This window comes from Solanum tuberosum, unplaced genomic scaffold (assembly GCF_000226075.1).
Source record: "Solanum tuberosum cultivar DM 1-3 516 R44 unplaced genomic scaffold, SolTub_3.0 scf00004, whole genome shotgun sequence".
Lineage (NCBI taxonomy): Eukaryota > Viridiplantae > Streptophyta > Magnoliopsida > Solanales > Solanaceae > Solanum > Solanum tuberosum.
The window spans coordinates 3,095,847-3,106,984 of NW_006238930.1; the positions used below are offsets into that span (position 1 = coordinate 3,095,847).

General features: G+C 35.1%; 1 protein-coding gene across 1 annotated transcript; it reads left to right on the forward strand.

Moving 5' to 3' along the window:
* The first annotated feature begins 1,481 nt into the window (after positions 1 to 1,481).
* LOC102598659 (polyribonucleotide nucleotidyltransferase 2, mitochondrial) lies at positions 1,482 to 10,431 on the forward strand. The gene is made up of 16 exons (XM_006338521.2): positions 1,482 to 1,958; positions 2,491 to 2,646; positions 2,734 to 2,904; positions 3,376 to 3,501; positions 3,581 to 3,742; positions 3,878 to 3,997; positions 4,404 to 4,541; positions 4,658 to 4,820; positions 5,371 to 5,496; positions 5,702 to 5,832; positions 6,740 to 6,959; positions 7,053 to 7,136; positions 7,667 to 7,746; positions 8,072 to 8,215; positions 8,756 to 9,421; positions 9,803 to 10,431. The coding sequence occupies exons 1-16, from the start codon at positions 1,617 to 1,619 to the stop codon at positions 9,905 to 9,907; spliced, it is 2,934 nt and encodes a 977-aa protein (XP_006338583.1). The 5' UTR covers positions 1,482 to 1,616; the 3' UTR covers positions 9,908 to 10,431.
* Positions 10,432 to 11,138: the final 707 nt, after the last annotated feature.

The window sequence follows — 11,138 nt, forward strand, 5'->3', positions numbered from 1 at the left end:
TAATGACTTATTTTGATCAAAAATATTTTTTTCCTTGATTGGAGGGGTGATTGAAAAAAATGGTGTATTATTTTAAATTGAATATATTTTAATGTTTAGTAAATTATTTCGTATTTATTTTTATATTTAGTTGAGCTTTAATTTAAAATTATAAATTTCACTTGTTAACTATTGAGAAATAATATTCAAGTTTACCTTTTTGTTTTTAATTATAACTTTAAATTTCCTCGTATTCGAGTTACACCAAGAACAAAAAACAAAACTAGATGACTTAACTCTAATAACTAGACAATAATATGGTAAAATTATAATCAAGATATAAAAACAGATAAAATTACTAAATTTTTAGTGTAGAGACAAATTTGATTATTTTTGCTTAAAATGTAAACTCAATTTTGGATTTTATTGTTGGTTTTAATTTTTTGAAAAAATTAATAATGATATATCTTATATTCAACTTAAATAGTATGTTTTATAATCTACATAAGATATAAGTGGTTAGTTGTACACATATTAAATAGTTATATTTTAATGTATGTCTATTTGTTTGCTTTATATTTTATAGACGTTAAGTGGTTATTTGTGTATTACTCAAAACGGTAAGTTATAAATGTCAAATGAAATTAAGTTAAAATACACTTTTATCTATGATGAGTTATGACTTTTATTTTATTTAAATTGTAGTTGGAATTGCAATATTTATTTCTTGGGAAAATAGTCCGATATACCCCTCAACTTTGGCATTTAGAGCAATACACCTCTCATTATGAAAAAGACTCATATATACTCATATTGTTATACAAATGACTTGTATACCATTCTTCTCTAACGGAAGTGAAAAAATTAATTCAAATTTAATTTATTTTTTTAAAATAATCCATACAGTGTGGGTATATTTGATCCTCCTCACAATTATTTTTTTTTGACTTTTTTGTTTCAACAACTAATTAAAATTTATTATTTTGATGGTCAAATTTATTTATGTTTCACTAATTTTCTCGTAAAATTTATTATAGATGCCCCAATTTTTTTTAACAAATACAAAAATTAAATTACTTATAGCTGAAAAAATAGTTTTAAATTATAGTACAACCAAAAAAAAAAATAGTTTTAATTTATTTTCTTAGCACTAAGGTAGGAAAGGAAAGAAAAAGAATAAGAAAACTCAAATAATGATAATTAAAGATGTCAAAAAACAATTTATGTATGAAAAAAATAAAATATATCTTGAACATTGCTAGAAGGATCATATTAACTACATGATTTTTAAAAAAATTAAAACTCAAAAAGATAAATTTTAAATTATTTTTTCACTTTAGTTAAATAAAGGATATATATGAGCTCCTTTGAATAGTGGTATATGTGAGCCATTAACATAAAAGTAACTATTTGAGCTCTCGGAATATCAATTTGAATGACAAAATTGAGGGCATACCTTTTCCCTTATTTCTTTGCTAATTTTATGAAAATGCAACTTTTTGTCACAATTGGCCTAGACCCTCGCCCCCGGTTCGTAGAGTTGCCTAAAACCCCACTGCAACTACGAGAAAATCCTTAAACCCTACACAAGCCTTTTTCCTTTCGTTCAATTTCCACTTGTCCCTTTCAACTCTCTAATGGCCTCTGTAAGAAACAAAATAAACCCACTTCTCTGCAACTTACCGTACGTTCTCACATGGCGAAGATTTGGTTTTCGTACAATCTGCAGTGGTCGTCTTGGTTTTGCGCCGTCCACATCACCGTCAATGGCCGATACAGATACTCCTGTTGCTGGAACGAAAGTTCTCGAGACATTCGCTGAGGAATTTGAGATTGGATCACGCAAAATTACTTTAGAAACTGGAAAGATTGCGAGGTTTGCTAATGGCTCTGTAATTTTAGCCATGGAAGAGACGAAAGTCCTCTCTACTGTCGCTTCATCTAAAGGCGATGCAATTCGTGATTTTTTGCCCCTTACAGTATGTTCAGCACATTTCTGAATTCCTTTTTTTTTTAAATAAAAATTTGTTCTTCTTAATATTGCTCACTTGAAGGCAATGAAAATATGCAACATCATGTAAAAGTAAAAAGTAAAAAGACAGACTTTGAAGGATTTCTCTTTTCACAAATTCAATATGCATTGTTTTCTAGCTTTCATAGAATTGACTTCAATCTCTATAACATAGGGGGCAAGATATCTAGCATGTAGCAATTTGGCATTTTCATTTGAGAAAAGTTAAACAGCTGTCTTTATAGTACAGACATTTAGACTTGAAGAGTTTCTGTTGCTTTTATGTAATGTTGGAGATTGCATACTAGAATTCGGAAGCTACAGAAGGCATATATGTGTATACGAGGCCATGTTTTTTCCTTTTGTTTCATGCCTTTTGCACCGTCTCTATTTTCCTTGTTGTTAGTTTTTTTTTTTCAATATCTGGTCGTGGTCGTAAGTTAGCTTTTTTTCATTATCTAGTCGTGGGCGTAAGTGCTAATAGTGTTTGCTTCTCTTAGGTTGATTACCAAGAGAAACAATTTGCTCAAAGTGTTATTCCGACAACATACATGAGAAGAGAGGGTGCTCCAAAAGAACGTGAACTTTTATGTGGTCGTCTTATTGATCGACCCATAAGACCACTTTTTCCACCTGGATTTTACCACGAGGTGCAGGTAAGTTGGTGTCTTGTTATTGCAATTAACTTGATAGTAATAGTTTGTTTGGCGGCTATAAGCTTCGCTGACTCGCATTCTCCCCAGGTAATGGCAAGTGTGCTTTCGTCTGACGGGAAACAAGATCCAGATATATTGGCAGCTAATGCATCATCTGCTGCTCTAATGTTGTCAGATATTCCTTGGGGTGGGCCAATTGGAGTAATACGTATTGGAAGGGTTTCAGGTCAATTTGTTGTAAATCCAAGCATGGAGGAGGTAATATCTTATATCAGCTGGCATCCTCAGGATAAATTTGTAACATTAATACTTTCCAATTTCAGCAAGTTGACTTTCATTCTGGTGGCACTACCCTGGCATCTTGAGAACTTAGGCCATATCCTTGGGTGCTGTACTTGTTTACACTCTAACAGAAGATGGTTGAATTAAGTTTAAGAAATGGAGCTTTGGGTCTCCTGCAGAAGTTGTAGTTTCTCGATTATGTAGCCACTGCTGGGTGTCAATAGTGGATAACTAGCTTACATTTCCAAGAATTTGCATACTAGGCAAACTATTTCTCTTCCATAGTATTAGGAAGAACTACATAGTAAGAGAATATAACAAAAAGCTACTCGGCAACTCCAACTGCCAATGTGCCTTATGCTAGTTGTTGTCACTGATGCCAATTATGTTCACCAGTAATTGCAGTCCTGTCCCTTGATTAAAGTCTTCTTATTGGATGTCATGCAGCTTAGCATCAGTGATCTTAACTTGGTATATGCATGTACGAGGGATAAAACTTTGATGATAGACGTCCAAGCTCGTGAAATTTCTGAAAAGGATTTGGAAGCTGCTTTGAGACTTGCTCATCCAGAGGTGAGACATTGCTGGCTATCAATTTGTCACTGCTGCTCCATTACTCCAAACCAGTAATTTTTATTTTTTGAATATTCAGGCTGTTAAGTATCTTGACCCTCAAATTAGACTCGCAGCTAAAGCTGGTAAGCAGAAGAAAGAGTATAAGCTGTCTATGGTATCAGAAAAAACATTTGAAAAGATTCAGAATCTGGCCAAAGAACCTATAGAGGCTGTTTTTACAGACCCTACTTATGGAAAGGTATGTATTTTCTTACTGCAAGATGAATGTAGGGACTTCACTGTTTTTCACTATTCATGTTATATAGTCTATTGATAAAGGCAGCAGGTACCTTCTTTTCATCTCATTAATACTATGTTTTCCCTTCTTATTCAGTTCGAGCGTGGAGAAGCTTTAGAAAAAATCACTCAGGATGTTAAAAGAGCTCTTGAGGAAGAAGGTGATGAGGAAGGCCTAAAAATTCTACCAAAGACAGTTGATACAGTGAGGAAGCAGGTATGCTTGTAGATGCTGAAGTTTTATCTTTTGTGCTTCTGATTTTGAGGTTTTGTTTTTTACATCATTAATAAACAGAAAATATTTTGTTTCTTCTTTTCCTTCTGTTGATTGCAGAGGAACACATGATCAATGATTGGCATTCTAGGTTATTTTCTCATGCATTTGATCTTTGGCAAAATAATGCATATTTCCCTCATAATCGGTTAATAGTAGGTTGCATGTGTTTTTTGGCTTTATAAATCCATTAGCAAACATCGACATATTCTAAATAAAGACTTACATACTTCAGTTACTGCATTTTAAGGAATATTTGTTTGGGCTTCCTTTTACATCCTAAACTAAGGTTTTAGTCTTTTAATATCACTTCGTGATATTAACCTCCTCAAGTTTCTGACAACATCAGGTTGTTCGCAGAAGGATCATTTCAGAAGGGCTTAGAGTGGACGGAAGGTGTCTTGACGAAGTTCGGCCTTTGTACTGTGAAGCTGGTAATTTACCTGTATTACATGGATCTGCAATTTTTTCAAGAGGGGATACTCAGGTCAGTATATTCATTTTTCACTAAGAACACAGGATGTACTATGATTTAGGGTTATCATCACATGCAAATATGCAATCTTGTTGCCATTCATTATCCCTTATGAGATGTTTATACAGGTCCTTTGCACTGTTACCCTTGGAGCCCCTGGGGATGCTCAACGTCTGGATTCACTGGTCGGTCCTTCAAGCAAGCGTTTCATGCTGCATTATAGTTTTCCACCGTTTTGTACAAATGAAGTTGGCAAACGAACTGGCCTGAATAGGCGTGAAGTTGGTCATGGTAAGCTATTTAGTTGTCAGGTTTATAATATGGTCTGCTCCTGAAGTTAGTGAAAGCTGTAAATGGACCTTAGTACTAGAATGTCAATTTGCAGTTGTAACTTGTTATCAACCTCAATATGTGGAAACATTTATGCCATTTTGTACCAACAAGGCAACGAGAGAAGAGAAATGTTGATAATGTACTCTCTTCCCTTTCCCCATTAACCTTATTTTTCTTGTTTTATTGTTGTTTCCTTATTTCATGTAAAAACCAAATATTGGCTAAAGGAAAAAGAGAGAAGATCTTATTTCTCTCTCATGCAATATCGTAAAGTAGGGGGCAGGGTTGCCTGCATTGTTCTATATATTTGATTAATAAATATTTATATCGTCTGGTATAACTGGTTCTAGTTTTTGAGTCTCTCTCCACTTGGATCATCTTTTGGGTTTCTTGGTCTTTCTGTTCATTTGCTACGAAATTTATGTTCATGTTACCTTTTTCTAATTATAGCATCTCCAGGGTAATTTGTGGATCATTTTCTTGATACTGGATGGTTAATCTTCTACAGGCACTCTTGCTGAAAAGGCTCTGCTTGCTGTATTACCTCCTGAAGATGATTTTCCATATGCAGTCCGAATCAATTCTGAAGTCATGGCATCTGATGGCTCGACATCAATGGCAACTGTCTGTGGAGGTAATTTCTCAATTTTCTTGATCTCAAGGTTTCAATCTGGAAAGTATTGGTTAGACTTTTCACACTTTCATTATGCACTATTGATGATGAAATTTTGAGTGGAAAAATCTCTAAGAAGATTTCTCTGATCTAAGTCTGTGCTTGTAAGTTATAATTCTCCTTTCAAAATGCAAACATCATTTTCCTGTTTATTTGGTTGCTGCAGGTAGCATGGCTTTGATGGATTCTGGCATTCCAGTAAGAGAACATGTAGCAGGTCTGTCGATGGGGCTTGTTAGTGACGTTGACCCATCAACTGGTGAAATCAAGGATTATCGTTTATTGACTGATATTCTGGTGAGGACTGTTGTTTCGATCTTTTGAATGTTTGTCTTAGCTCTGTGAAGTTCAGTGAAGGGGACAAAAAAGAGGGAAAAGAAGCATCTTTTAATGAATGCCCCAAAGGGATGAAAAAACAAACAAATTAGTTTCGGTAAATATCATGTAGGCTTGGTGGTAAAATTTACCTTGTTCAGTATTCAAAATGGATATTAGGATTTGGATCTTTTTTTTTCAAGATAATAACTGGAAACTCATAAACTATTGCTCTATACCGGCGGTTGGAGTAAGATCAATTTATTTGGTCACCTTGAAAGTGTGCTTTAAAGTTGTGAAATCATCCGGTCACTAAAGGCCTAGGCTTTAAGAGGTGTATCTACTATTCAGCCAACACTTGCTTGCATGATTATGATTGTAATATGAAATTCTAGACTTTTCATATGATATATCCTCTTGGATTTCACCAAATATGTGAAAACCTGCTATTCTTTGTTTTGGTATAAACTTAGATTGTGGAGTCCACTGTTGTGTGTCTCCATTTGGTTCATGTTCTAGCTTGGTCTTGTGTGTTTATGCATCCGTTTGACTTGAGAAGCCCCCAGTCTGAACCTTGTCTTCGCCAGTCTGAACCTTGTCTTTCTGCCTTACTTGCACTTGCATGAATAGATTTTACTTCACACCAGAAGTCCATAACTATATGCTCATAAAACTTTAATGTCATTGAAAACTGCAAATCATGTAAACAAGAGTTATCAACTTCAAAACTTTACTTACCATCACTACTTATGTAGTCTATTCTATATTACTGCTCTTCCTCTGGCTGATTGGTTTAAGTTATATCCTAATTTTCTTTTGTCTGAGGCTGGTCTCTATCTTTCTCTAAATTTGGTGTGAGTTTTACTTACTTGATTAAGTAACTCTCTAGGGTCTGGAGGATCATCTGGGTGACATGGATTTTAAGTTTGCTGGTACCCGTAATGGTGTAACTGCAATACAATTAGATATTAAACCTGCTGGAATTCCTTTGGATATCGTATGTGAGAGTCTAGATCCTGCACTTAAAGGGAGGCTTCAAATCCTTGAGCACATGGAGCGTGAGATAAGTGCTCCACGTATTCAGGATAACATATATTCTCCTCGGCTAGGTAATTAGCTTCAATCATTGATCTTATGTTTCTCTAAACTCCTTAGTTCTGCTTCATTTAACATGTCTCTTTTGATGACTGCTTCAAATACAGTTACGTCAAAATACAGCAATGATGCACTTCGTCGCTTGATTGGTCCTGTTGGTGCTTTGAAGAGGAAAATTGAAGATGAAACAGGTGCAGTCAACAGTTTGCATTTGACTTATCTGTTACTTTTACCTGGTTACTTTGGGTGATCTTTGACATGAGAGCATGGTTAATAATATACTTCCTCGTGCCTCTCTTGTGTATGGTCATTGATGTAGCTCTAATGTCAACTGTTCTTGACTTTTTAAGTAGAATTTTCTTCCCATCAAACTTGTTGCAGGAATACTTGTTTTTGGCTCCTAATATGCTCTGATTGTAAACCAGTTTTTTCTTTGCTTCATATTGCTTATCCACATTATCGCTTTGCCTTGTTAAGTTTTGTAAAGATATGACACTTGTGCCCAACTCAGCCTCAGAAGCTGACTCCTCTAACCTCTCTAACAAATGGATACACACACATAGAGACAGATAATGCATGTCTTACAGCGCTGCATTTTCATATGTAATCACTTAGTGATGGTGTTCTTTCCAGGCTGTAGTTTTCATTTTTAATTTCTCCAGCTGATTCCTTTGTTACTCCTAAGATTGCGTTCATTTCTCCTTGCTGATTCATAATGTAGGAGCACGGATCTCGGTTAGTGATGGAACACTTACTATAATTGCCAAAAATCAGTCGGTGATGGAGAAAGTACAGGAGAAGGTAATTTTGTGTTTCCCTCCTGTTTACTTGCTGTAGGTTAGATAAGAACTGCTTTTGTCTCTGTATTCCATTTAGAGAAAAACTGCCTCTTGTTTTAGCATGTAACATTTTTCCTAGAGATTGAGCACAATCATGTAACTGAAGTAAGGAGAACAGCTAAGACAGAATGGTGAATTAGGTATTTAAAAAAAAAAAGGTTTGTCGTGAAAGTTCCTCAAGTGCTATAGATGTTTCTATACCTTGTTTTTCACTTCACTTTGGCTTCACTGTTGTTGAAAAGCTTCTGAGCCAACCAATTCCATCCTTTGCAATTTATTGCTGACAGGTTGATTTTATAATTGGACGTGAAATTGAGATTGGAGGCGTATATAAAGGTATTGTTGTATCTGTTAAAGAATACGGCGCCTTTGTGGAGTTTAATGGTGGACAACAGGGCCTCTTACATATTTCAGAATTGTCACACGACCCGGTAGGTTCTCTTTTTCCTCCCTCTCTCCCTCGCTATCAAAACTTTATACTGCCAAGGATCTTAGCAGTTTAAAACTTAATGCTTTTTTGAACTCGCTCACTCATAGTAATTAGTACCCACTCTACAGGAGTCGATATTACCTTACTAATTTGCAATTGCTCACCCCTACCATGTAAATAGAGCTTGAGACTATTTGCAGAAAATAATCATGACCTTCTGTGATAGTATATCATTGCTTTCAAGGGCAGGTGTATAATTTTTCTTTGAAACTTTGAAATTTAACTAGAATATTGCTTGCAGTCTGCCATGTTCCTCTCAATTTTTTTCTTTCAGCAAAGGCTAATGTCTATATGTAAAAATTGTGTAAATCATGCATCGATTTATAGTTTCTGAAGCTATGTTAAACACACAAGTCAAATAGTTAATTTTGTCCTTTCTGTACTTGAGAAACAAAGTTTGAGGCATGGAGGTTTAGGCTAGACTGGCTATTCCTTCCATGTTATTGTTTTGTGATTAATTTGTGTCTTTTTTTTCTATTAGGTTTCCAGAGTTTCAGATGTGGTATCTGTGGGACAGCAACTTTCTTTAATGTGTATAGGACAGGACGTTCGTGGTAATATTAATTTATCATTAAAAGCCACCCTGCCTAGACCTAAATCTAAGACAGACATTTCTGTTGATGAACCTGTTGCTCCTACTAGTCAAGAGGTCAATGTTTGGGCTGCCATTGAGGATGTATCCAATGAGCTAGAAAACCAAGGTGCTACTGTGGGACCTGAAACTAATGATTCAACTTTGAAGTCAGCTACACCAGCAGTTCTAATCCGAAGTGCAGCAGAGTGTGATGAGGAGGAAAAAAGTGATGCTCTGAATTTGAAAGGTGATAATGGATCTCAAAGTGCTTCTAAATCTGAGAAGAAGACAAGGATACTGTCCTCACTTTCAGAATCCGGTTTTTCTTCTAGAAGTGCGAAGAAGTCCAAAAGAAGCAAGGATGCCATTCTTGACCTAATAAGTGATGATGAAAGTGAGCAGAAACATACTCCTGAAGTAGGCCTGCATTCTCAAATTGGGTCAGATAAGGCCCCTATGAGTGCAAACAAACTAAAGCTTGGTATGAGAGTAACAGCAAAAGTGCATCAAATTCGTGCCCTTGGTTTGGTGCTTGATTTGGGTGGTGGAATTCGGGGAATGTATCGTTTTGAGGTATGTTTGACTTTACTTTCTCAAAGTTTCTCTGTTATTTTCTACTTTCTACATTAATAAGTCGGCTTTATGTGAAACCCTTATTTGCAAGTTGTGGTCAAAACGTTTGGTATCTTTTCTTATCTTGTCCTTGCTCGGCTCGGCAAGTTATTGTTGCACCCTTGCTTTATTTTTATGTATCTATCAGTGAAACATTGCTTGCTTTCCCTCTTTTCCTTGTTTAGCCATATAGTATTCACAAAAGCCTTAGCAAATATTATGATGGTCCCAGTAGGTTCTATTGTGCATCGTACCACTTTTAGATATTCATAATAGGATTTCGTTTATCTCACCTGGAGATCCTAATTCCAAGTCAAATGAAATTTTACTTTTTTGGTGTAGCCTGGTATGAAGAGGGACTTTGAGGTGGGTGATGAGCTGCGGGTGAAGTGCTCAAGCTTTTCAACCAAAGGGATTCCAGTATTGTCTCTGGTGAAAGAAGAGTAATTTAAGGCGCTACTATACCAAAGTAAAGCATAAAACTGCAGGCTGTAAAAAATGTCAACTAAGAAAATTGACAGGGAATCACAAGACACCGATGCTTGAAATTTGTTTCAAGAGCCTGCATTTCTCAGAGCACGTGCAGATCGTTGCTATGAGTTGGATCGTGAGAATAAAGAAAACAGAAGGCCTCCTAAAATCAGGTAGCCTCCCGGAACAGGGTTGTTCCCAGCCCTTCACCTCTGGTCGATTTTAGTCCTGTGACTCTCTGTCACAAATAGCTTCAGTTTTGGTGCGAGTTGAACGTCAATAGAAATCATTCTTTCATGGCTCTTTCCATATTAATTTTTTCTACGCAAACAACAGGGGGTTTGGGGATGTTTTTCTGTTGTGATAGCTAGGTCTCATTAATATATGTGTTATTTCTTCTCCTGATTACTACACTTTTGTATGAATACCAAAAACTCACTTTTACACCTTATGCTTGAAAGAGAGAAATGCAAATGAGAGGTGATATTCGACTTGTCTGATATGAAAAGTAGACTACTATACTACTATACGCTAGCTACTTTTAGCTTCTATATTTGTCAACCACTTGGAAAAGAGTTGAGTTGCGGTCATTTTTCATCTACGGTCTTTATTATCTACTAAATATACCCACACAAATTATATAGACCTTGTACGTTTGATGTAAATGAGAGATACTTTGCATTGTCCTACGGGGCGGTTCTGAAGACAGTAGACCTAAGAAACTCAAAAAGAAAAAAATAATACAGAAACTACCCATGTAATAAAATTACATACTCAGAAACTAAGCAATATACTTTATCATATCCATTTAAAGTTAAATATATATCATTTAAAATAAACCACACAAAATACTTCTTTTTTCCTTTCCATTTTTCACTTCTTAGATAGGATTATTGTCTTTTTAAAAAAAAAACCAAACTAGTATTGGTCCACGTTTAGTTGTCAACGTTACTGAAAATGTTTGTTTCCCAAATATTTGTTAATTTACAAAAACAAGATAGAGTTAATTAAAAAAAAAAAAAAATCCTTTCAAATTATAATGTTTTTGAAAGAACAATATTGAGTGCACAAATAGAGTTAAGGGTAAATTTGTAAAATATACTTCTTATTTATAACTTTCTAAAAATAGTGTGAAAAGAAAATGCGATAATTAATATGAGACGGAACTAGTAATAATTATGTAAAGATGATGTGTATAAAGGTTCTT

Bases quoted from the DNA above. Each gene is read 5' to 3' on its own strand.
- LOC102598659 (XM_006338521.2), top strand. From the start codon at position 1,617: ATGGCCTCTGTAAGAAACAAAATAAACCCACTTCTCTGCAACTTACCG. The intron at 5,497-5,701 runs GTAATTTCTCAA...TGGTTGCTGCAG, and splicing joins AATGGCAACTGTCTGTGGAG to GTAGCATGGCTTTGATGGAT. The intron at 7,747-8,071 runs GTAATTTTGTGT...TATTGCTGACAG, and splicing joins TGGAGAAAGTACAGGAGAAG to GTTGATTTTATAATTGGACG.